Source organism: Lonchura striata, chromosome 3 (assembly GCF_050655825.1).
Source record: "Lonchura striata isolate lonStrDom1 chromosome 3, ASM5065582v1, whole genome shotgun sequence".
NCBI classification, from domain to species: Eukaryota; Metazoa; Chordata; class Aves; order Passeriformes; family Estrildidae; genus Lonchura; species Lonchura striata.
The window spans coordinates 107,346,314-107,374,239 of NC_140705.1; the positions used below are offsets into that span (position 1 = coordinate 107,346,314).

Below are 27,926 nucleotides of genomic sequence, written 5' to 3' on the forward strand. Positions count from 1 at the left end.
TCCATGAAAAATCCTGCTTGGTGAGATTACACTGCACACATAAAAGGAATGCTGAAAAATGAGCTTGACACTGGAATGCAAGGTGGAGAGTAAAAAAATATGCAGGGAAGGAATTTTGTCCACTAATTAATTAAGATTCCTGGAGACTGGCACTCCTTGCATAAATCACTTGAACAAACACTTTCAAACAAGGGCATCTCGAGTTGATTTACCCTATCTGGATTCATTTTGAAGACCACTGCACACCTGCTGAAGCAGCCCTACAGCACAGTTCACAAGGGGAGCTGTCAGGAGTGACCTTTCAGTGCTGCTGGAAGCTCTCTCTCCTCCCTAAAGCTGAGCAGAGCCAGCTCTTGCAAGTTTTGGTCTCCCGTGGTTCACTGAATGAATGCACTGATGGGATGCCCACGTGAAACCACCATGGCAAGTGCTGGCATTTAAAGAGAGCAGTAAGAAAGTGATACAAAGGGAGGCTGAATTGAAATCAGAACTCAGGAGACCTCTCTGATGGCCTTGGTCCACACACCAATCCCCTCATCACAGATCTTCATAGCTGAGTGGGGATGATAATTTTTGACATGTAATTTAAAATGTATATCTGTCAGGGCAGAAGCTCTTGCCTTATGTTTTAAATTGTCAAGAAAAAGAACCTCTCTATGACTTCATAACAGAAGCAAGAAACAATGAGTACATGAGTTTTCTCAGGTATTTTGATAGCAACTGGGATGCTCACCTGTGTTAAGTGACAGTAAGACATAACTTTTCCTACTTCACACGCTTGAGTTTCATGCTGTTATCTCCCTGTCATTTTTCTCAAATCAGTTATATTGTTTGGATTAAGCCTAACAGGGCCCTTCTGATTTTTTAATGTGTTTTCCATGCTATAAACAACAACAAACAAGCCTTCCAAAAATGGCTTACATAGAGCTGACTGAGGATTAATCTTTCATGGTGAGCTAAATAAACAAACAAAAATGTTTTGTCATTCCAAAATTGCAAAGGCATTTTTGAATTTTGGAACTCGAATTATCAGCTAAAAATAAGGATAATTTAATTATTTTTGTGCAGTTTGTCTCTTTGTTAATGCTTTTGGCAAATTCTTGCACTTCCAGAATGCTTAACATTTAGTTCAGTGACATAAGCAACACGTATGAATTCCTATAATTGCTTTTAGCTAATTTCTACATATAAAGAGCTTCCTTACAGGCTTGAAATAGAACAAAAATGTAGTTTTTTTAGGGGAATGAAATGCAGAGGATGTATTTGGATTCTCAAGACTCCCTAGGATGTTTCATTCAAGATGTGAAGATGGAGGAGGGTATTTTATGCAGTTTTGGTAATGTATGGAGCAATCCATGGGGTCTCACTGTTTTAAATGTCTGGGATGCAAATACAAATGCACTGCAACACCCTCCATCCCAAATCTAGTCACAGATTATTCCTTTTGGCTTGGTAGGATCTACTTGTTTCACACTGAATAGTTTTTAGTGGTTTTAGCTAATTAGCTCAGTGGTTTTTTAGTTGCCAATCCTTCTTTAAGGTTATCTGCTACGGGAGACAGTGAATACTCAGTGTGCAGCACCGTGTGGCCCTGAGGAATGACTGCAGCTGGCACAGCCCAAACCAAGAGTTTCTGTGGAGTGTTTTTTAGTTGAGCATGGAAATCTGCCCCACGTGTAGGAGCTCTGATCATCTGCACAGGAAGGTGAGTTATGTAACTTCCTCAGCGTTTTGATCAGAAAGGCAGCAGAGAGTTGGCATTTTAAAGGCAAAGCCATCATTAGGAGCTTTCCCTCTTGCACCGGGGCACTGCGAGAGCAAACACTGCTTTGGGAACAGCACGAGCTGAGGGTGCAGCAAAGCACAGCAGGAGCCCAGCAGAGCCCACACAGGCTCTGCACAGCCAGTGGCAGCATCCCTGAGAATGGAACCGTGGCCACAGCCCCCAGTTAAAACCACAGACAGCATGCAGGTCTTGCAAACCAGAAAGAGAAACAAACAGTAAGGCATTTACCTTCCACATCAAGGCACCTAGGTGGGCTATCTGACCAGATAAGGTTATACATGCACTCAAGGGTCTCTGTCCCTTCTAGTTTATATCCAGGAAAGCACTGATAATACACCACTGTTCCTACAGGGAAGGAGGCCCCGAACTCAGATATGTTAATGTAACTATGAGGAAGAACCAACGGCCTCAGGCAACCTGCAAATTAAGAAGAGGGAGGTTTCTTTTATTATCAAATGCTTATCTCAGTCATCTTCACACATCTCAGTTACAGTTTCTAAATTGAGGAGTGTGATATTTTTCATCCTCTCCACTATGAATGGCATGTCTGCATGATCTCCCTCAGATAGATCTGCCTTATTATCCTCTTTCAAACCCTTTTGTTGTTTAGCCCACACGCTTTGCTAGCGTGGGCTTCACTCCCAACAAATCCAGGAAAGGTTTTCCAAAACTGACAGGATTTTGTTTAACAAACATGCACCGTTTCAGCAGATGGCAATCTCTTTTTGAGGTAGAATTTTTAATAAATAAAGATTGTCATTTATAGAAATGGTGAGTTTTATTCCTCCTCCTAAAAAATGACAGTCATGTAAACCCTCTTAAATATTAAAACTGCTCCTGTGACAAAGAGCACGCAACTGTAAAAGATTTGCAGGCAGAATTAATGACTTTGAAATACTAGACTGAGAAAGTCTAAAGGGACATGACTTCCTAGGAGCAGTCCCATGATAAACATTGAGTGAGGTCTCAGACTAAGTTATCAAAAAAGTGAAGGTATATGTTATCATCAGAAATTGTAAATGTAGTCAGAATCATAGACTATACTGCAGTTCTACTACTGGAATGATTCCTGAGGGGTTTGTATCATGGCTGGGAATGAGCAGTGACAGTTAATTGTTCACCAACAAAATTTGGGGCAACAAAGAGCAGTGAATTTAACAGATGGCATGTCTTTGTAACATGTCATTCCTCATGGCCCTAGAAATCATCCTCTGGGTAATGTTTGATACTGTTTCATTTTTTAATTTGCAATAATGTGGAGAAAAGATGACTAGTTATCGTGGAATGAAAACTAATATTTTAGAATTATGTGACTAATGGAAGCTGCATTATGGCAGTCCATAAATAGGTCTCTTGCCACTACTAGGAATTTGTGAAGGATGGTCATAGAACTCCCATACTTTTAAGCTAGGGAGGAAACAAAAATCAACCTGAAAATTCTTTGTAAGGTACTGGAATGTAAAACAAAAAGCCTCAGCAGCATTTCAAGCAGCTATTTCCTTGCAATGGTCTTTCGAGGGAGAGGAACAAACCCAAAAGAAAATAAAAGAAAAAGCTTGAAGGCTTTTTGCAGCATGCTGTACCACCAGAGCAACGATTTCAATAGCTGTTGAAGCAGCTGGTTATGTCCCTGCTCAAATAAAGCTTCAAGCATCCTATCTGCTGGCTGCTGCTTCTACCCTGATCAAGAATGCCCCACACACAACACACTAATTCCTGCAAACTGAGCAGCCCATCGAGCAGGACAACATAAGCAGCCCCCACTGGGACAGAAACAGCACAGATTGCCCAAGGAAGACCAAGCTTACTCTCCTCTAAACTGTGTCAGGGAAAATTTGGTCCTGCTGGCTCAGAATTTTAATGCTCATTATGTCCCTGATCATGCAGGACAGATATTTATTTGAATTTGTATGACAGCCAAGCATTTGTGAAAATTCCTAGGTCCCCAGACAAGTCAAGCTGCTTGAAAAACTTCATTTTGACTTTTTTTTTGCTAAGTAAAATCATTCCAGACAAGTAATTAATATTATTATCTCATGGCAAAAAATAGAGATTAGATTCTTATATATTCTACAATCCTTCCCCACTGCTCTGGCAGGGAAAAAAGGCATCTTAGTGTCATAAGATTCCCCTGCCTTTTATAATGAAAGGGCCATAGGAATTTAACTGACAGCCTACCTAGAGCAACTAGACCCAAGTGGCTTTGATATTACCAGTGCCTGACATGATAAAAAGAAAATTCTGGAATTCTGTGATATGGAATTTGGCAAAATATGGCAGGGTCTTGAATCTAAATTGACTATTTTCTGCCTGCCTGGTAATCACAGCACATGGGTCTTTTGCAATTGATTTCTTAAGTTTTATTAGCACTGCTTTTATTTTGAAAAGCAGTTAATACTGACTTCTGAGTAGGAATAATTGATTGTGTTTCACAGCATAAACACAGCAACAGAAGTAACAAGACAAGGGGTATTTGGGGTACTTCTGCTTACTCGGTAAATATTGCCTGTGAAAAAGTTTACCCCTGGATCTTTGGAAAATACAACATCTGCAAATCAGTCTTTTAAACATTCATCTCCCCCTACTGCAAAAGTTTTAATCTACCTAAATTAGATGTGAGGTGCACCCCCACAGAAAGGGGCTGTACACTTCATACCGCCTTACATTATGCCATTGCTGATGAGATACCCCAAAACTGGTGCCTGCTTTGTTGTAGTTTTGCAAAACCTCCCCTTTGCTGTTTGGCCTGTTCAGATACAATGTGTGCATCTAAAATGCTGAGCTAGCCTGCTAATATGTCTAAGTTTTTGCCACAGTTGAAGATCTTGGGGGCCAGTCTGGTGTGCTACTGCTCCTGAGAAGTGTCCCAGCTCCCCTGACTCTGCAAATTGGTGTGGCAGTGTAATTAAGTGTCTACAGAGAAGTGTTAGCTCTACAAGGGGACAGATGGCTTTGGGGAAAATTTGGACTAACCCAGTCTGCTCCTCAGTTAAAATCTCTCAGTGGTCAGTGGGCCAAGCTTGTTACCAGGATGTGACTTGGTTAAAACAGCCAGTGGTACTCAGATGTGCTTATTAGAAATGTGAAGAGAAAGGGAGCCCAAGATTATTGAATTTCCATTCACTAAATCTGGCTTACCCCCAGCCATTTCTCACAGTCTAAGCTGAACTGGGATCCCATGCTGTTGATATTTCTAGTTCTACGGCTAATGGCTTTTCTGGCCAAAATCATCCCTGTGCACACCCTGAATTTTCAGTCAATATATAAAGGTTTAATGGACTGTGAATTTAATCAACACCTCTGCTGCTGAGGAACAGGTTCCAGTTTCTCCCTTCTACCCCTACCTTCTGCACAAAGTAAAGGAAAATAAAGTGCAATTAGAAGCTTACATTTTTCCACAAGTTAATTGGTGAAAAAATGCAAGATGCCCATCAGAACTTCTGACTGATTATCTTGGTTGTTTTTTACTTTTTGATGCAGTGTATCTGTGTCAGATTTGAACTTTGCAAACAAAAAAGCAGTATTTATAGTAGTATTATAAGCATGGGAATGTACAGGAAGCAACATCTTTCCTGCAGTGAGCAAAGGGGAAGAGAAATCAAAAAAATCTTAGCAGCAGCACTACTCAAACACTGCACTGTGGAGCTTATCAGATCACTGACATTCTTACAACTGTAGGAAAAATTGGCAAACTCTCACAAGATGCACGAGCTATAAAACAGGACGTGTTGGAGTACTAAACCTTGACATATGGGTAGATTATCCCATGTTCCATCGTCTTGGCATATGGAAACCATGTTGTCTAAGTCAGGGTAACGGATCTGGAATCCTTCATGACAGCTGATTATTAACTTATCGCCAGTCCTGTATGTCTTGTTATGAACCTCTGCATCTTCAACATGTGGAACAAGGCAATCTGTGACTTCATGAGAAAAAGAAATAGTAGCTTAATTAAAAAAACATGGCTAGCCGTTCAGTAATCAAGCTCTTAAACAGAAGTTAGCATTCAGTATAAGTGCTCTGCTTAAACTGTTTGGAAAATGCATTCATTGCAGTAAAAGTGCCCTTTTTACCAAGTCTATAGCATGGTAGGAGAAGCTGAGGTGCTACAATAATGAATCACTCCCCCAACCTTTTTAAAACCAACAAAATTAGGAGCCTTTAGGAAGACTGTAGTTAATTTTGGCCCTCCATATGTGCAATTACACCCCAAAGTCTGACTATCCCAAGGTTCCACATGAAGGCAGACTCTGACAGCACTAAGGACAGGACGAAAGAAAAGATAAAATACAGATATGGCACAAGGAACACAGAAAAGCTGCAGTTTTAGCAGAGAGACAGATGAAAATCGGGTACATTTACAAGGATTTATCAAGCTCCATTCCACAGAGTTCATTATGAGAATGCCTTCACTTTAATTCCTTGATTATGTTTTAAACCAGGTATTTTTGTGTGTCTGCACTTGTATGTCTTCAGAGGACATGATTTTTAGGGTCCTGAGCAGCACCTTGAGTGCTTGTAGAAGATTCTCAAGAAAAGACTGCAAACCTGAAGTGATACAGGGATGGGCTCCAGTGCCTGTCTGTGCCACATGCATCAGGTACTCACTCTAGGTACCAGTGCCTAAAATACAGAATGAAGCTCAGAACACCAAAAGATGTACAAAGTGGAAAGGGGAAGCAGGGGAAAAATCCCCTAGTAATACTGAATAATTGAGAAACAAGCCAAGAGGGTATGAGGGAATAGTCTGGGTAACTCAAAGCTCATCCTCATCACAAAGGCAAAATGAGATGAAACAGAAGACAAGGAAAGATTAAATATTGTGAGAAAAATTTTGTTTGTCTGCCAGTAGTCAATCCATGACAGAGATGGTAATAAAAGTTTCCAGGCATCAAAACCCAAGAAATATTTCAAACACAAGAAAGGCAGAAAAAATATTATAAGCCTGTGTTATGATGTTTTATTCCCCTAACACCTCTACCATGAGAGACACTTATATTCATTTAGGAAAACTGTACATATTAAGGAAAAAAAACCAAAAAAACACAAAAACAAAACAAAAAAAAACCAAAACAAAACAAAAAAAAAAAAAAACAAAACAAAAAAAAAAACAAACCCAGAAATCTCTCGAGACTTGCATAGAAGAGAAAGTTTCTGCCATTTTCATTAGTAATTCTTACTAAAGAGGAAGTGGCAAAGCTAAATTTGTATTTAGCAATTAATTGTTAGTATGCACTAAGCAAAGTGACGGTGACAGCTTGTTTGTTTTGAAGCACAAGTTGAAGGAAGATAAACTCATTTAGCACAGCACTCACAAACTACTAACAGCAAATGTATTACATAATGTTTTTATTTAGTTAGGCAAACTGAGACTCAGTCACTAAATTTTACTAACCTGAAGTCGGACAGTGTTCCTCCCCCAGTTAAAACATCACTGGGATGTTTCTAAAATACATTGTACTTAGTTGACTTTTTAGTATGGGGCCTGAGCATATTATTAGTTAAAAATTCTTCTATTTCTCTTGTTACTTTTTAGCTTCTTGGCAGCTGCTGCAGGTGCCTCTTGCTGCTGGTAGCAGGAAAGGCTGGCAGCCTGCCAGGTGGGCTGAGAAACTGCAGCAAGAAGTTTTCTTGGAATTTATTAATTTATAAATTCACAAGTCTGGGAGGATCCATGCCTTAACTGGAGGTTGTAAAATACACTGGTAAGGGTGCAGACATTGCTTTCAAAGATGGAACAGTTTTCTCTCTCTCTGTAAAGTTAATCAGCAGAGAAGACAGCAGAGGATGCCCCAGAAGAAATGCTTTACACTAAGCCATAAATGCTGTCATGAAGAGGCTGTCCTGGGTACCCCACGAGGATGGGATGAGATAGATGGAGAACCTGCCTGGCAGCCACGCAGCAGGAGATGGATACCAGAAGATAACGTCAGTGAACAAACAGCTCCCTCTCTTGCTACAATGCCTTTCTGTTGCTATACAAATAAAGGAGGTGTGTGTACTGTACAGCACAGTAACACATGAGGTTTCCCTTTCAAAGTGGGGGAAATTGATTCTGTAACAATGATCTATCACAGTGACTCCATCCCTATTATTCCAAGAACAGCTGTAGATGGGATCACTTTAATCGGGTAGATGTTGGCAGAGAACAGCGATAAGTTGCTCACTGCACCGTCCTCTGCCTGCCACATCCTGGCTGACTTTGATAACAGGCTTATTACAAGCCCCAGCTAAACACCAGACAAATGGACCACAATATTACAGCTCTTTTTCCTGATGCCTTGCAAGCAAATGCTTTCCCACTGGCTGAATTCATATTGTTTAGCACTTAGGCATACACTGCAGTAGCCACCTCTCCACAAACAACTGGATTAGCTGGCACCAATTCTGCTTGGAAAAGCTAGAAGGAAGTGACTGAATTTTAAAATGTCCTGTCCTAGAAAATAAACTACTTTATTCTAAGTCCTTCTCAGCAAATCTGTGGAAGCTGCTAAACCATTTAAGTGAATATATGGTCTTTAACCGGCACCGAACAGCAAAGGCTATGACTTACACTCCTTTCTGGCAGTTTTACATGATCTGCTTATATCTACTGAGTAAGTATGAAAATGGGCCAGCCAAAAGGACACATTTCTTATCTTGCAGGGGCAGAGAGAGGTGGGGCAGAGCCAGCAGGCTCAACAGCCTGACAGACACAAGGGCTCACCTTGCCCTAACTTTCATGAAGATTTGTACATTAGGAACTCTTGGCTTTAGCAAACCAAGAGCCTCCCTCATCACAAAAGATTGGTCTGAAGCACAAAATTTGTTAAACAATATAGTTAGAGTGTTTTGCTTAGGTGCAAACAATGCAGAACCTCTCAGAACTGTTCCTTCCACCCCATAGGGAAGGAAGATCACCCTACCTCCTCCCAGGAGCACTTGGACCACAACAGCACCTAAGAAGGAAGGCATGACCTAGACACCATGGAGATAGCCACACTATCCATGGGTACCAGCTGACCTGGGGTGGCTTGTATCAATTGCAGGTGAGCCCTTACCATCCAAAAATTATCCCTGGTCCATGCTAATCCAAGAAAGTGCTTGTAGGATTTACTGGGAGTACTGCTGGATGTTGGCCAAAATCATGTCAAGGACCTTTCCAACACTGTAAGAGTGTGTACAATTGAAGAACTGTACCCCAGTCCCTGCTCTGGCACTGTTTTGTTTGCTATCTGTATATAAATTCAAATGCAGAGGTCTGGTGCTCCTGTGTAACGCACTGTGGACAAGTCTCTGAATTAGCCTTAACTACATCCAGTCACACCACTGGCAAGCTGGAACAGAGAGAAACAGGGAGGAAGGATGAAAGGAATATCATGAAGAATTGGTTTGATGCAAAGACAGCTCACCTAGACCCTGTTCTCTTAAAAGGAAGAATTAAAGAGCAATATTGTCCCTTGTTTTTTTTACTAGTGTTTAATCCGCAGTACTGTGTTATTAGGATTGTTCTGTGGATGGCAAACATGGTATTTTAGTGCATATTAAATAACCTTTTTTTTTTTATTGTCTTCGTTTGTGTTGCAACAGTGCAGAGAGATTTCACCTAAGATCTATGGCCATTGAACTGTGGCCTGGTTACAAATATCAGAGTGCTCATAACCAAGCTTAAGAATCAGCAAACACTGGGAAAGACAGATAAGAGATGGAAAAATACAAATACTTCAGTCAACTCATAGATTCAGGGACAAAGGCCAAGCAAATGGAGGGCTAAATGTCCTACAGGACAGCTGTAGCCAAATCATGTATTAGTCCAATACTTTCACTGCAGCTTTATCATCCCTTGGAGAATGAGGCACTGAGAACATCTCCAAGGTGTCTGCCTGCAGAAGCACAGGGAGAGGAGGGCACAGCTCTTTGCTTCGTTGCCATCTCCAAGCAGACTGTAAATTTAGATTCAATCTCATAGGAAAGAGCAAGCATTTGTTCCAAGTAGGGCAACAGCCTCAGCAGCCACATTATCACAGTGGGAGAAGATGAGATTAAAGTGTGAACAACATGACATACTGTTCTTAAACAGTAAATACAAAATTCCTACCTCAGAGGTTTGGTATTTATGTGCATAACCATATTAGAGCTGATGATAGGTACAGTCACAATATGCTGTAGATCAACATAAGAACATAACTCTAAGCATACAGATTTTTGACAGGGCATTTATTGGGCACCAAGTCATGCAGCTTCATTCTTGTCCTGACACTTAAAATCTCCTGCCTCTTAACAAGAAATGACAGACCTATAAAATCAAATAAATTGGGTGAAGAGCTCCAGGCAAACGTATTAGATCTAAAATCAATTACATTCTGAAACAGGTTGCTTTGCTTCCTTTGGTAAATAGCATCCGTTTGTGATTAAGAGACTGTGCTAGTAAACACATAATGACAATTAAATGTACATAACATATAGACATAAAATTACCCTTCTCTGAATCCAAACTCCTGAGAATAAATGAACTCCAAAGTACAGAGTGTTTTTACTGTTCAAGCTCAGCTGGCACTGCCTGACATTTAAATATGCTGGGATGAGAGGCGTGTAGTGCATACCATAGCCCATGGAGCAGCCAGCCCCCACCGTAAATGGTAAATGCAGCATAAAGTTTATTTCACCTTGTGATAGGTAATGATGAATGGGGAAACATTAACTTCTCCCTTCTCCAGCAGTTGCTAGAAATTTCAAATTTCTTTCTATATATCATTACAGAATTTCTGCAATGAAGACTTTTATGTATGTCATTAGACAGCTGAGATTCACAAACCCTGTTGTAATTCTCTCTTAACTCATCTCCAGATGTGCCACGTCCCTACACTGTCCACCTCCCTACCACGGCCCTCTCTCAATATTCTGCTCCCAGTGTGCAAAAGGATCAGTTTAAAAATCACTTAAGCCAATGCTTAGACCTCATGGACTGCTGCTGAGCCTTTGCTTAGTATTTCTTCTGAATCTGTGGTGCTGTTGTGCATTGGAAAGAAGAATTAATGCTGTAATCTAATACCTGAGGTATTATTATAATGTTAATCAGGGAATTACTTAAGCACTTGCTTCACTAAATCCTAAATCAGGGTCCTACTCTTTGGTCCAAGTAATAAGAAGCATTTTTGCATCTGCCTAATTTTGAGCACAGAACTTTAACAAGACTAATCACATAATTACAGTTATGCTCCAGCTTAAGTGCTTTTCTTGATCAGAGCATTGGCTAGCAATCTTTTTTAAGCGTTCTATGCTGGAAAGTAATTATTATCTCTAAAGCAACTGTTGTCACATCATCCATCACATTCTCATCTTCCAATTTCTTTCTTTTTTGAAAACACCTGGCTCGAGTGTTAATCACACTGACATTAGTGGCAGTTTTGTTGCTGATGGCATTGTGATCAGAAACTTCCTCCACAGATTTCCACTGTGCTGGAGGGTCTGGGAAGAGGTTTGAATATTTAATAAACCACATTAATGCTTATTTTTAACAACTGCAGTGGGTGATACAGACAATATTTCAAAGATGCACATCAACATTCCTAGCTCCCCGTTGTGCTTAAGGAAACAGAATTTCCAAGCATTAAAGCTTTTTCTTTATAGTTTCTTCTAAAACAGCCAGTTTAGACACAGGCTGCTGTCACTCTATATGTATTTTTTCTTAAATAACCATGAGATGAGAGACAAGGTCATTTATGAAAAGTGGCTGTCACAGAAGAGGGCAGAATTTTCATACATAGTAATTTTTAAAGGCATCAGGTTATTTCTTTGAAGCTGACCCATGTGGCCATATGATGAGGTGCTGTTGGCACCCCTTTGCCTTTATTTCTAGACACCAGCTGTCACCTCATGGGACAGCTCACAACTGTGCCCCTCCTGGCTCTGCAGCCCATGGCCTCACACCTGTCCAGGAGAACATATTTTACCAGAATTTCTCCTGCCAACAGGCCAGCTACCTGAAAGCCCATGCACTCTTTACCAGCTGCCTCTGGCTACTCTCTCCAATATCTCATGCACCACTTTCACACTGGCCACTGTTTAGGGCTGCTCCCTTCACGTGCACTTCCTGAGTGTGATCTTCCCTGTCCTGGCACATCCCTGTCCTGGCACAGGATGCTCACACCCACCCCCCAGGATCACAAACAAGTACCTGCACTTTTTTTAAAGGCAAAGTGATGCATGATCCTATGCAGGAAGTGTGTTTGTGAGCCACATAAGTCTTTAACTGCCTCTGAATAAAATCCATGTATTTATTTGACTTTAAGTGTTGAAAGGTAACCCGAAGTAGAATTTATCTGGCTCCACCATGAAGACAATGAGGTGATGGCTAATGTCTTCAGTGGAGAGGTCACAACACTAAAATGTAAACACTTTATTTAACCAACACTTTTCATGTTAGTTGACTTTAATAGCTCTGTTGACCAAAAATAAATCAACAACAAGGACTGGTTATATGTTTAATATACTTGGTGAAATAAATAATTTGTGCTGCTTGGGTGTACTTTGGCCAAAATTTACAGTTATGAAATTCAAATTAATCTGGCCTCTAAGACCTAGAAGAAGAAAGCAATGTAACATCCTAAGTATTTTAAACCAAATACAATTTCAAATATACAATAAAAATAAATTTGTTTATGCCATAACAGTCTGAATTATCTCAGAGTAAACTTTTATCCTGGCTTTAAACTTTTGCAGGCTCTGTGTATTTGATTTTTCTACTTGACTCATGCATACATCACCAAATACTATTGTTTAAAATTCCTGATTAGCAGGAGCAGTAGCATTGGAAATTGACTGTATTTTCCTAGTAAAATATTGCAGAAAGGAATATTAAGTGGGCAGCTTTAATAAATAGTTACAGTTAACTAACAAGGGAGGTTGTTTTTCCTCTCTGAATCGATTTGTAGCTAGTTAAAAGGGAAGGTTAAATTCTGTTTTCACGTTTCTTTATGTCCCTTTCAACACACACAGCCTCTCATGGTAAAATTTATCTGACAAAGGAGGATTATGGATGGAAAATTAAAGTGTGTATCCAATAAGACACAGTGAAATGGACTCCAGCCTGTTGTGCTTTGTCGAGAGACACACAGACGTGGTACATGGACAAATGAGAAGAACTGATGTGGTGAACAGCTTGAAGAAAACTGACTTACCTTCTTGTAGGCACACAGGTTTATCACTGGGTTTCCAGCTCAGGGAGCCATTAAAGTGTCTCACGCAAAGTTTTTTGGAAGTACCATTGAGCCTGTATCCTTCTTGGCAATGGAACCGGACCACCACGCTTTCAAAGAAAACACCAGCACTGGGTGTCTTGTAGCCATGCTCAGGAGCTCCAGGGTCAGCACACGCTTGCAGGTCATCAAACCCTGTGTCAGACAAAGGTACAATCCAACTGTGCTCATTTACTCCTCATGCTTTTTCTGTCTTTATCCATTATCTTCATGAGGACCTTGTACCTTCCATATTGACTGCTAGCAGCCCTGCTTGGGTACCAGGTACTCCAGGAGAAAACCCACCCCCAGCTGAAATGCTCAGGTGACAGAAGTACTCCTGTCTTTTCATGCAGCTACTGGGGAAGCAAAAGTCAACCACACTCCTCAGTAGCTGCCCTGGATAAAAATAAAGCACTTGACCCAGCCTACCAGAGGGGATTGCTCAGTAATGTGTCTGTAATTACTTGTGGGGACTGTGGGATTTTGGAGGTCTCGTGCAGTCACTGGTAAGAATAATAATGTGTCAGAAGCAGAGAGGAAGAGGAAATAAAGGGGCATGAAACTTAACTGCCATCCAAAGACACAGTAATTGAAATAGGAGAACTGCTAAGTGCAGGGAGATTTCAAGATGGGAGGGAGATCTGCCACAGGGGAAAGGGACACTGTGATGTTGGATGAATGTCACCCCCTTATCACTTTGGTGTGGTGGCCCTACCACGCTTTCCAAACACTGTTATGGGAGTGCTGTATTACTTCAGTGTCACCAGAGGGGAATTTCTGAAGTCCTTTACCTCTACAAAATTAACTGTAAAATAACAAACCAAACCCCAACAGTTGCAATCAATAAATGTGACTGTTTATCACTTTATCAAACTCATTTCAATGCCATTTGCATAAGTGGAAGCTTTTTTTTACTGCAAAGCAGCAAAGGTTTAGTGCAGCAGTGAACAAGGGCTGCATACAGAAAGAGCAAATAGCTTTGGAACAGGAACAGCAGGGGGGACAATTAATGCTGGCAGGAGGGATGCCTGGAAAATGTGAAAATCATTGCATGATAGTTTTAATGTTTTGATTTTAAAAGAATAGTATCAGAGAGCCTCAGCTACTTCCTGCATGATAAGAATGAAATGCCTCCACGGTGCAGTCAGAGAGAAGGAAGATATTACAGTAAAGGACTTTTTGAAATAAATCTCCATTTCCTGAGGCTAAATCATTCCCTCTGCCAAGGGCTCATTGTGACGCTGTGGCAGCCAAATGGAGAGCACTGAAGGTGATGAAGGGCTCTTGCATTTGAGCACTGAATGTCTCTGCTCAGTCCCCTGGCTGACAGATGCTAGTAGAGAGGCAGGAGGCCCACACCAAGCCCCTTGTGTCCTATGTCCCATTACCTGCTCCTGTGAGCAGAGGCAGGGCACACTGTGGGGTCACCAGGTTGGATTGCACATTCCTGATTTCCAGGTCCTGTGCTGAGCTCCCCAACCAGGCTACAAATCCCAGGAGATGATGTGATGGACAGAGCCCAGCCTGAATTCCATGACCAACAGCCAGGCTGTGCCTCTCTGCTGTGCTCCAACACCCATGGACCTCCCTCTCTGCGGGGAAGCTGGACTCCAGGATGGTTTGGATGGATGGAGACAAGAGATCTCTGAAGGCTGCTCTTAGAATATCAGGTTTATTAGAGAGGGTGAAAGGCCCTGCTTGGAGTCACCAGAACACGACACGTGGCAAGCCCTAGGGAGTGGGGGAAGGGAGAGGCAAGGGGTAGAGGGAGGTAAGAGGATGTTCCAGGAGAGGGTGGAAGTTCCAAGAGGGTGGAAGTTCCAAGAGGGCATCTGGCCCCTCAGAGACCCCTTATCAGGGGGCTTCAAGGTGAGCTGGAACAAGACTTGGGCCAATGGTGTTACAGACACTTGATGTTTCAGGGTAGGGTTACAGGTGTGGGATGAACCATACATTTTGGGGGTTGAGAGGCAACAGTCCATTTGACTTTTGGACCTATCTGTAGGTAAGGGCATTGTTCAGCCAGTAGGGGGGATTGTTTTCATCCTCGCTGTACTATTGTGTTCTACTTGCGCAGTAACTAAGGATTGGTATCTCAAAACTTGTTACCATCTCATCTCTGTATTTTCTAAATCTTTTGCTAAGCAATCATATTTATATTTATATAAGGATTCCTTGTTTCATCTTCCCCAACACCTCTCCACTTCCCCAGCATCCCCTCTCCCAGCTGAAACAGCACAAGAGCAGCAGAGCAGCTTCTCCTGTGCAGCTTCCCTCCTCCATCCAGTGCAGTTCATCCTGGGAACTGAAGGGTCAGTGCAGCGACCAAGTCAAACACATCCCTGAATTCCACCCACGCCTGCTCATCTGCCACAGCTCAAACCCTCCAGTGCAAATCACCCCAGACTTTCTGTCATTTGCCAATGGGATGAACAAGGAGAAGCACAGTCATGATCATGGGATTACACGCTGCAGGCAATACTTATTAGCAGAGAAAGGCTGTCCATTTTTACTGGAGATTAAAAAGAAGCTTCTTATGCTTCAGACAGCAAGCCCACGTCCTTTAATAATGTCAGCGAAGATCTTAATTATTTCTCATTAAACCAAGGGATAACATGACATTTAGATCAATTTTGTTACTTCAGTAATCTTGGAATTTGCAGTCAGGGGAGGAATATTGTAACCCACCTTGAGATATGTGTCCTTTCTCACTATCTGCATTAGGGAAAAGTACACTGCTACCTACTACTTTGCCTCTGCAACAAGATAGAAAAAGGAAAGGTGCTGGGGTCACACATAATTTGCCTGGTAAAAAAAATGAGCCAAGCTCATTTCTTGGTTTTCATTAAGTCAGATATGCAAAGTTAGAGATTTTGTGCTTGTCAGCACAAAACCAGACATGGAAGGCAAGAATGGTTCCTTCCCTGGTGCAGGCTAATTCTGTGACCCTACTGCCACTTTTCTGGTGACCCTTCACAAGCAAAGATTTCCATTCCTCCTAGGGATCCCTTTTCAGTGTCTTGGTCTCTCAGGTTCTTTTTCCTGAGTACTGTTAGCAAGAAATCTATCCCCAAGGGGACTTCCCAAGTGGAAACTGGAACACAAATGGGAAAACTGAATTATGCACCCTCTGGTTTCTACAGAGCCAGTGGCCAGCAGTTATTCAGCTACTGCATAAGAGATGACACATGGACTCAGCACAAGATCACCACTTCCTGGCCTGCTCCTGAAGCAAGGAAGAAGGAAAAAGCCTCAGGGAAGAGCCAGTTAGGCAGACGGCACACACAGTACAGGAACACCTCATGGGAAAGCCATAGAGGCAAAGCAAACAAATCCCTGACCCCATCTTAGCTCCACAGACAGCAACAGTAAACTCAGCCCAAATCAAAGTCCTGCTGGAAACAGTGGAAGGCACCTGTATGTCAAGCTTCTTTATCAAAGTGTAGATGATCCAGGCACAAAGCAGAGAAGCCAGGGCTGTGCTGGGGCTGGGAAGGAGGAAGGACACATATGAGGAAGGTGTGGGGAGCCTGCTCCTGTGCTGAGGATCTCCAGTGCACAATAGGCACTGCAGGTGTTCCAAAGGGGCAATTTCCACCATCCAGAGAAGCCAGGAACTGCTCTGATTTTCACCAGGGCTGCTCCTATCTTGCACAAGGTCTGTGGTGAAGTTTCAATAGCTTATTTAGCTGACAGCTAAGTCCATCAGTCTTTTCCAATTTAAGTATGAACTTTCTGGTACAATATTCAAGTACAATAATGCTCAAACACCCTGGAGAATTGCCATCTTCCAGTTCTTCTTAATAACAACAGAATTAGACCCTTTACATAATAATCCTTTCCATATAATCTTACCTAGTTAAGCTCCACCCTATCAAAATTTTTTGAATACACGCCTTCAATGAGATATGGCTTGGTAATTTTTTTTTTCCTCACAATCTTTGTTTTCTTTTCTTTTTCAAAACTATGTATTTAAGAGCAGCTACTCTAAATTGTGACACAGTAACTTTCTTATGGTAGGAGTAATCCTATATCACAGATAAGATGCTATAGACATTTTATGCTCCAATCTCTTTAGAACCTGATGAAAAAAGCCAAAAATCTTCTCAGCCAGAGCTACCATATAAGTCTTTGGAAGAGAAAGTCAATCTTTTGGCTATAATAAAAAGCTGTCATCCTTCAGGAAAAAGGTATATCAAATAAGATAGAAAGTAAATTAGAACTACAATGGATTCTGTTTCTTAACAAACCCTTCAATAAGTCTTTGGGGAAAAGAAGCTTACTGGACTTTTTCTCATGGTTGAAATGAGGGAAGGGGTAATCATCATCACTACCTACTAGTAAACATTATACAACACACTTGTTAAATAGAGTAGTAAACTTTCATGTTGCCTATATAGTAAAAATTAGTAAAGCCAGCAGCATCATAATCAATACCACATCATTGGCAGCAACTTTATGGGATGCTATTGCATGGCTTTAAATCCCTAAAGTAAAGACTATACAATTATTGCTGGAACTGATTATCAAAATAGGTTAATATTTGGTCCAAGTTGCAGACTTTCTGTATCACAGCACCTTTAAGGGATACTGTGTAAAATATCATGGACAATAATATCTTCTTGGCAAGGTTAATGAGCACATAAGGTCATCATCACCAGCAAAGTGTGCAGTTGATATAGAATATATTTTGGGTCTGGTATTTACCAATTTACCACATTTCTACTGTTGGACCAACCAGAAAATAGCAATGCTTTTGATTTGGATAACCCTCAAGATTATATGGGTGGTTACTTTACCTAAATTTCTTGGTAATGTCAGTCAGGCAAAATAATGTAAAATTAATGAGAATATTAAAAATTAGCAGTGGCCTACTTGGGGTATAAAATGAACCATTGTAAATAACTTGATCAGATTGCTCCTAGAATTCTGTATTGTGCATTCTCAAACATAAAATTATTCATCTCATCCCCAGTGAAAAACCTCAAATGTTGGAATCCAGGGGAACATTACATACATGTGATGACAAGAAATCATAACAGCCACAACTGAGCTTCAGACATGCCTAAAAAATGGCAGGAGGAAGAACCCCTCAGTTCATCCCATAAATTGGTTTTTCTCTGTTTCTTTTTCTCAGTTTCATGTTCTGTTTTTCTTGTTTCCCTCTTCTTTCACCCCCATATCTTACAGCTCCTTGTAAATTCATAATGCTGGCAAGGTGATTTCTAATCTAGATTTGATGTACTTCTTTGCCTCTAAAGCTGCTATAAAACATTTCACTGACACACTGATGATGCATGTGAGCTCAGAACTGACTGCAGTCATTCTTAAACAGAGGCATCACTCTCATTTCATTTTGTTACACACACCCAGTGAATGAAAAGTGGCATATAATGTGCAATAATATTCAAGATAGAGAGTATTTTCAGTGTTTGTCTTCAGTAGGATGGAGAATGAGCTTCTTGCACATCAACACCTGCATTGGGGTTCACTAAATGTGTCTCAGCCAGAAGCAGGGAGAGGCAGAGGCTTCACAGAGTGTGGCAGGACCAGACTGCCTGCATGCACATTTTAGAAGGAGTCTGCAAACACTGCAGGAGCAGGTAATCTTAGGCCAGCTCTCAGTAAAAAGCCATTCTGGGACTAAAACAGAAGGGCCACAAGTGTAAACATGCCAAGGGCTTGCTTGTCTTGTACAAAGGAAAAGTCTTTTTCATCCCTTCAGGAGTTTCTGCCCTTCTTCTGTGAAAGCCATGCAGGCACAGCACTGTGTGCCTCTGGCTGTTTATGCTTCCTTGCTGCTGCTGATGTTAATTGAACTATCCATGTACCCCAGAACAAAAAAAGGAAGGATGTGCTTCGATTAGCATCTAGACTTGGAAGTGAAATTTAATTATAAAGCTATGATTTCATTAGTGAAATGCCTGCTAAAATCTAAACTCTCCTTAAAACCTGAAAGGTCAGTAATGCTTAAGCTTCCCTGGGACTTCAGCAGCTTTGTAAAGCTCTGCCCTGTTTAGGATGTGAATCACAGCCTCCCTTGCTATCCTTGCAGAACACGCTCCCAGCACACTGCATATCCCTCCTCACTTGGCTAAGCCCTACCCAGGGCAGCCTAGCAAGCCAGTGGAAGAAACAGAGAAGCTCAAATTACTTTGTAGGAAAAACAGAACAGCAAAAAAGACCTCCAAGGGCAGCTATTTTGCTTAAGTCACAAGCTGATCTATCAAATCAAGAACACCATTAAGCTACTTTATCCTTCTTATGACACAAGAGCATCATCATAGCAGAAAAAAGAAAATCAGTGTGTAATGCAGCTCATGAGCACCAGACTGACCCATCTGCAGTAAAAAATGAACATGCAAGCCCTGCATGAAGGGCAGCAGGCTCCAAGAGAGGCAATTGGTCATTCGTATGGCTGAAAGTTTGACTCATTTGCAATTCCCCATTTTTCTGATCTTTCATCTTCTCCCACCTGTGTTCTCCATCCCCCTTCTCCACAACCCCCCACCTGCCCTTGCACTCTCCTCTAAGACCACCGTGATCCCAAATCTTGCTCACACCTCCCTTTCTCCTCCTCTCAATGGGCCCTTGGAAAGTCACTCAGAGATGCTCCTAAGGGCGACCATCAGCTCAACCTTAAAATCCCTACTCAGGCATGACAAGTCCCTGGGATTTCTGTGCTACAACAAACTGACATCTCCCTGGAAAGCCCAAAAATTTCTCCTCCCTCCAGAGAGGGGACAGGGGATGGAATGTGAGGAGCTGCAAGCAGGATAAAGTGTCCTCAGAGGACAAAATGGGTCTTTGAGGAGCCACCCAGGAGCTGCTTGTGCCTGGGAACACCAGCAGGGAGGAAGGAGCAGAGCTGCAGTGTCAGCACAGCAGGTTCCTGGGCCCTGCATGGATGTCTGCAGATGTGATAACAGCATCTTTATTTCAGGGGTCACGCCTCCAATTAGTTACTCCAATTGCCATTCCACACTCACAGCTGACAGCACACCCCAGCTGGTGCCTGACCAGTGTCATACAGCAGGGAACAAGCTGAATTTCCTGCCCATGGAAACCAGCACCAGCTTGAATTTTGAATGAGAGCCTTGGTGCAGGATTCTTTTATTGCCTTGATATTAGGCAAACCCACAGCAAACGAAAAAGATGCATTTGTTTCTTCTGGAAAAAGAGTTTCTTCTAATTAACATCTTAAACAGCACAGGCTTATCCCTTTAATCACAACTTCTCACAATTAATGTAGCTATGTCATCTTTGTAAATAAGCCATTTCATTTATAATGCAAGAAGCACTTGTTACTCCCAGGCTTTTGTAATCCAACAAGTCTGACTGCATAATTTATGAACTCTTATGAAATGTCATATGCTGCTCTGTGATCCTCTGAACTTGCCATCACTTAAATGAAAAACAAAAGGCAGAAAGCAAATTTGCTGCTGGTTGTGCCGACAGAGCTCACATCTTCTGTGTTCTTGTTACAGAAAGTTACCATGGCTATCCTGGGATATGATTCAGGGTGAATAAAAGCCAATTTACCACACAATAAATCCCACAACCTCCTCCCAGCTCCTAAACTTTTAAACTGGTTATTTATTTTTCCAACAAAGCCTTTGCAAATGATTAAATTGGTACTCTGAGGCCTAGACTGGGGTGAACTCAAATCAAGTATAAGGCAGAAATAATTAAAAACCTGAAGACAAAGTTTGGTCAGCTTTCGGCAAATATAGAATGAATATTTTCTGAATCTCCATTTATTCAGTTAGTTCAGTTTAATGACTAGTTCTATTCAAGCTGCAAATTACACCAGAAATTTAAAAAAGTATAAAACCAGAGAGGTTTTTCCTATTCTTGAAAAAGAAGAATGTGAGAATAAATGACTTCTTCAATTTCCAATAATATTTCGTGTTTCTAAGTTAATTTAAAATACAAAATGTGCTTAAATAAGCTTATCTGTATGCATATTTATTATCCCAAAGCTAATTTAAACTACTTTTAAATGGTGGTTCTTGGAAATGGTAGTTCCACATTTTTATTAGAACCTTGAACATTTATGAATTCTAATTTCTTTATATTTTATTTATTCCAGTTTCTATTTAATTTACTTATTCTGATTTCTATCTATAAAAAAATTCTAAACATGGTTTGACAAGGATGACTAATTTTTGAAACAATCCAATTTTAAAAAATAATCAAACACCACCTTTTACCATAATAAAAACAAGAATGCAGTAAAAGCTCTCTCAGCAAATGGGCAAATACCTAACACATCCTCCTATTCATTTTGCTGATAAGGCACTGTAATAAAGATGATATTTGCCAATGTGTGCTTGTGGACTGGTGACCCATAAGCATCATCATAAGGAATTAAGTATGTACAAATCCAGACTATAAAATATTAATACATCACTTATGCCAAGATTTTCTTTTTACTGATTTAAATGAATAAGTGAGCTCATTACTTGGATTTAAACCAACAAACCCCATTTCTGTTTTCATCCTCAGATGTAACATTTTATATATTAGGTGTCTAAGGATTTCATTAGAGTTGCAATACTGTCAATGTGGGAAACCAGCCTTAGGTCGCTAAACTGGATTAATAACAGCATAGAAAACTACTAATAAAACTGTGACAAATAAAACAATATTCCCATAATTTCAAGTATGTTATGGGTCTGCGGTGTTTTTCAAAAAGCAGTATCTAAGTATTGTTGTTTATCTGTCTCAACTCTGGAAAAAATTAATTACCATGAGTTAGTTTAAACAATTTTAGTCTAGACAGGCAACCCTGAGGAAATATAGCAAAAAAAAAACCATAAAAGATGAATCATGAGCTAGTTACTATAGTAATACTTCTTCTAGACCAATAGCATATAATATTATTCATCACAGCAAATCCAAACTGATGAAATGTCACACTGTTCAGCTGAGATCCTTGTTTCTGTAAGATGCAGGAATCAAACACTCAGGGTATGAGTTGGGGGGGTTGATATTTATGCTCTCATCAGCTACAGGCTTCCCTAGATAACACTATATTTTTATTGTATACCACACTATGGTAATCCAACAATTTTTTGCTTTTCAGCTGTGCTGTATAAATTGATTTTATGCTTTCCCAAGACCAGGCAGAACTGGATATGGGGACAATCAGGATTAATGTGTGAATATTGTAATATTAAACTTTTAAATGAAGTGCACACTAGAGAAGACTGAGAGACAGGGGATTTAAAAAGCTGGCACATACTAAAACAGGAGAGCTGACACACACTGTTTCCAGCTTTTGCACTGATTCCTTATCACAGCGCTCTGATGCTTCTGGGCACTCTGACAGCTCTTTTGCCCTACAGTGATTTTTCCCTATATGCACCTACCCATGAAACCACGGCCTTTGCTCTTAAATGGGGACCTCATCACAACCATCCAGCTTTTATTCAACTTTTCCTCTGTATGTTTTACTTGCTGATACTTATTTGCTTAGCCTTGCACAGTTGGGATATTATTTACCTCCAGGTCTAGGAGATGTAAAGGAAGATGAGGTGGCTTGGTAGGTTCACCAGGTACTTCCCACAAGACAACTGGCATTGCACCTCCAACATTTGGTTCAGATCACCCTGCAAAGCATTTCTATTTTATTCTAAATAAAGCTTTTAGAAAGCAAGCAGATAATATCCATTGGTAAGAAATAATACCCTTATTGATTTTGGTCCTAATCTGGACTCAAGGAGAACTGATTTTCTTCTATATTGAAAAGTTCCTATATACTTTCTGTGTTCTGCTAGTACTGTTAGCATAAAACACAGCTTTTACGCTGTTTCTCTTCATGAGAATACATTTTCTGAAGAAAACTGGAACATAATCATGCTTTTTTCCGAGTATGTGATAAACCCCAAAACTATATAGAAAGTCAGCAGGAGTCTGGCTGGGCACTAATAATGAAATATTGTCATCATATCCAAACACTTTTAGCTTAAATTACTCATTTAAAGTGCTCTGTCCTGTGAGTAATTCTGTCCATACTGAGAAGACTGGAAAAATCTGTGTGAGGTTAAGATAATGCAGACACATTTTTCTTCCCTTTGTTTTTGATTCACAATTGTGTTACACTTAATCCTGGTGTGCCCACTTTCCTCAAAAAGTCCTTCCAAGGAACTCCCAGCTGATAGAAGGTGATGGGAGGCTGCTCACAGCACCAGAACAAGCAACTCAGAGCCAAGTCACAGAAGAGCCAGTGAGCAAGATGGAAACATTTATAATTAAAATGCTATGCAACTCCACAGTCACCATGTTTAACCCCCTAAAAAAAAGTCCAGAAAAATGTCAATGACAAATTCCGTTGGCAGACTCAATTTTCGTGGCATCACCAAAAAAATCATTGGTTTACAAAGTCCCCTCTGGTCCAGTATTTCTCCTTTATGCTATCTCTTTATCCTCTAGTCAGTTTTCTATCAATTCTCCAATTCTTCCATGAACCCAAATCTTCACAAATACTTTCCCTAGTGGCAGTTTACAAAAGTCAAGGTGGACAATATCTGCTATATTTTCCATCCTTGGGAAAACAGTTATTTTCTCAGTAGATGAACAGATTATTCTGACACAACCTTTCTTTTAAAAAAGCTATGTTTTCTTTTATATCATACCTTCAATATTTTTAATCTCACCACCTTACAACAACTCTAAAATCTCAAATTTTTGAAGTAAGAGAACCAAGTCCCTGACTGCCAGATGCAGTGGTTTTCTTTCTTTTATTTTTTTTTCTCCTTTAATCTGTGAATATTACAGACAGTGTCCTAGGGAAATACTGGAAGTTGCTCCATTTCAGTTCAGTGGCAGTGAAGTTAGGCAGAAGAGGAGGAAGCTGAGGAATGGAAGAGAAACCAAAGGAACTGGAGCAGGAACAGCAGGAGAGACTTGGCAAAGGTACAGAACTGGGATGTAGGGACACACAAAAAGATGTTAGCCTGGAAGTTGACTGACAGCTGTTTGGATGCTGATACCACTAGCAGGTCAGAGAGGAGGAGATGGGAACACAAGAAGAAGCCCAAAAGGGTTCCTAGGAGGCCAAAATGTGGGACTGGAAAGGGACAAGAGAGAAGAGAGGGAAGTGACCCTCAGTCACAGGCAACAGAGATGGACAGTGCCTCACAGGACAACTCTGGAGGCCTTTAAGACACTGAGAGCCTTTTCAAAGGTTAATGGCCTATCCTTTTGGATCAGAAAAACATTATTTTTTTTTCCTGATGACACCTCTAAAAACTACAGACTCCATAATGTACTCAGAGTTGACAACACTGAAGTCGAGACTGTCAGATCAAGTCTTGTACAATTTATATAATGTATACACATCATCATTTGTCAGTTGAAAGATTGAGAGTTAGGGTATTCTTGTGCACAGATAATAGGTATTGCTGAGCTACCTGATGCTTAAAATATTTTCATAAAAGCCAATCTGAAAATCATATATGCTAGTTAAATGTAAAGATTATGGGCTTTGTTCTTCAGAAAGCATTATCATCCCTGCCTTTCATGAAAATAGGTTCTCATCATTTTGAAGAAACAGAAGAAGAAGAAGCTGTTATTAAATTGTTATGGTACTGTAAGTTGATTAACTGTGAACTAGGAAAAGTCTAGAGCTAGGAAAGTGATAGTTCTTTGCTCTTATTCAATGGACAGGAGTTTTAACCATATACACAAGCAATTTATTTGGAACTTATTTTTCTTAATAGATATTCATTTGAGGATTTCTCCAGCCTCTCTTTCCCCAGAGTGTTAGATGGTTCTTTTCAGAGCAACAGCTGCAGCAAACCTAGTTAGAATAAAGAGCAGGCAGCACACGGATCCATACATCTGCTTTGCAAGAAACAGGCAGCATATCCAGATTTATATGTGTGCCAGTCCCCTAGGATATCGTAATTGTGTTTGTTCTTTTAATAACTTTAGGCTCCAGTGATCAGAATAAAAATTCTATGCTGAAGCTAATGCTTCATGCTTAGTTCACCTCACTATCCTGAATTATATAGTAAGCAGACTCAAATAAATGCAGGAGTCTGGCTCCTTCCTTACACCAGACTCCAGCCACACACATAATAGGCTGCCTGATTTAATTCAGGGTCTCTCTCTTCAAATCTTACTTTGTTTTTACAAAATATTTGGCTCGGTCATTTTTTCCATGCACAGCTTTCTGAGCCCTCCTTCCAGCATCTGGGGAATTTAGTCCCCATGACAGGAGCAGCACATCAAGCTTCCTGACTTGACAGAGCAGTTGCAAGTTATTTAGACAATCTTGTTCTTCCTAATTATTATATCTACACTTTACATTTACAACCTCTTTCTACAGCCACGACACATACTCCAAATAACTGAGTTAGTTGAGCAGTTTATTAAGTAGGCATGGGCTTCCAGCAGCTGTTTTGACTACAGTATGCCAGTCCTAATCTAATGATTACATATGATTTTTTAATTCCTATAACCAGGCTGCAGATTACCTTGTAATGAAGACAGACTTATAGATTATCAGCATCTATGAGGGGCATTGAGACAGAGGTCATAAGCAGCATGGGCTAATGGGACAGTGGTGGGCAGAAAGCCAAACCCCAGTCAGTCAGTGCCTAGCCCAGTGTGTCATAGAGCATAATGGCTGAAAATGAGCTGAACATGCCTAAATATACTCCCACTTTCAATTTCTGACCACCTTGAAAGATTTTTATTTTTTTTTACATGATCTGACACTATCTTGAACCTTGTTTAAAACCAGAGATAACTGCTTGAGGAAGGTCATAAATTATAGAATCATAAAATAATTTGAGTTGGAAGGAATTTTAAAAATAATCTAGTTCCAGCCCCTGTACTATGAGGAGGGACACACTTCTATGAGTGAAGGTTGTTTAGAACCCCCTCCAACCAGACCTTGAACACTTCCAGGGATGGAAGAGTTCCACAGCTTCTCTGGGCAACCTGTGCCAGTGCCTCACCACCCAGTCCTTCCAAAATTCTTGGAGGCCTTGCTGGATTAGGCAAGACTACTTGTCTTTGGAGCACATGAAATGCATGGGTATTTTTTGCCTCCAATAACTCAAAACCAGTTTCACAATAAAACTCTGAGCTTGGTTGTTGATAATGCTGGTGGAAAAAGAATTGTTTCCTATGTCATATATACAGTTTTACACACAGTACACCACGTACACAAGTCTAACTGGAAACTGAGTGAAGACTGAGGCAAAAAAACTGTATCCCATGGAAAAATAGAGGAAACTGCCACTTCTCAAAGTTTCTGTGTGCAATCCTGGCTGAAACATCTCATCATTCTCTCAGGAGGCAAGGGATGCTCTCTCAGTGTTATCAGCTGTTCTACATGGTATGGAAAAAATACATGAACAGATACTCCAAATTGGGATGAGTTCAGCAATCTTTTTTTACAATTCATTTAGTCAGTAATCAGGTAAACTTAATCTAGTGCCAAAAACCCACACAATTACACGTACTTTTGAAACCCGGTGTACCCAAATGAGGGAGGAAATTGCTTTTGTGTGATTTACAATGGCAGTGAAGAGTTATATTCTTTTTGGTAATGACATTTTGTGATACATTTTCTCTCTGGGGAGAAAGGCTGTGAAGTGTTTTAAGCTGTCTCATCTACTAACAAACTCCAGCAAAACTGAAATCCTCACAAGAATGACGACTGTATAAAAATCCAGTTATAACCCACAAGCTTCTCTGCACTTTGGTTGTGTTTTGCTGCTGTAGATCTCTTATGGAAAATTTGCCAGTTTTATAACCCATTGGGCCATTTAAAGGGCTTTAGCTGTGCATTATGGCTGCTATGTTTGTGGGCAGCTTTTAGAGTGAAAGGGGAGAGGCAGAACAGCACGAGGAGGGAGCGCAGCTTGCCCATGACCTGCAGGGAATGAATGAACAGCACAAACTCCCAGTGTACAAGTGGGAAGGGCACTACTAAAACCTTGCTCTGGCAGCTGGGAGGGTCAGTGCCACTTGTGGGACTGGCAGAGGCTGCCTGGAGCTGGTGTCTGTCCCATCCCCTTGGCACAGGGAGCGTGGGGCAGCCGAGCTGCAGCAGCAGCCGCTGAACTCTCTTTACCCATGAGACCAAATGCTGCAGCTTCAGCTTCCTGCAGCCACACTGTTTACCAGATGGATTCCTCACAGACAGCACAACCCAACTGCTGAATTATTTTACATATGCTTGAAAGGCCTAGGAGAAAAATAAACACAAAATGAATTACTAATGGGAAATGAGTGATGCGTTTTTGAGTGCAACAGACCCCATCATTATTAAAAAAAAAACCTCTGTGCATTACGATTCTGTTTAAAAAAGTAAAAAAAATCTAAGTAGTTTCCCACTCTAAGTGAGATAATGGGTCTAATTTTCACTCAGTAGAAATATGAATCCTGTTCCCATCTGAGCACCTGTTCATTAGCAATGGTGTACAAATGTGTTAAAGCTCATATTGTGCTGCGAATATGCTTCAGCTTTGCCTGCAAGAAATTCCCTTTTCCCTCTTCATTAAGGATCTACATTGCTGCTTCTGTACAACAGCTATTATTATTATTTCTACTACTTTTCCTTTTGGTTTGGGCTTTCACTATGAGGAGATGTGCTGCTTTTTTCAGTTAAAAAAAAAATCAAAATTCAAATGCAATCAACGCAGCCACGAGAGGGAGCCTCTGATGTCTTTGTAGAGAAGAAAAAACTATTGACAGTGACAGAGAAATTAATGAAAATAATTATAGTTGAGAAATTGAATTCCAAGAAGCAGTGACTTTGCCTTAAGACCAAATTCTATTTCAGTGTAAGGTTTTGTGAAAATATGTAATTTATGACATAACTGCCTCCTTTCAATATGCAAAATATTAAGAGGAAGGACAAAAATCTGACTGGGATGAGAACAACCTTGATTAACAGT

The 27,926-nt window shown here is 40.6% G+C and overlaps 1 protein-coding gene across 1 annotated transcript in view; it reads right to left on the minus strand.

Moving 5' to 3' along the window:
• Nucleotides 1–27,926, minus strand: part of SUSD4 (sushi domain containing 4) — a 69,278-nt gene that overhangs the window by 16,581 nt on the left and 24,771 nt on the right. The window contains 3 exon segments of the mRNA XM_077781863.2: nucleotides 2,015–2,203; nucleotides 5,529–5,708; nucleotides 12,946–13,158. Of these exon segments, the coding sequence (XP_077637989.2) occupies nucleotides 2,015–2,203; nucleotides 5,529–5,708; nucleotides 12,946–13,158 (582 nt within the window).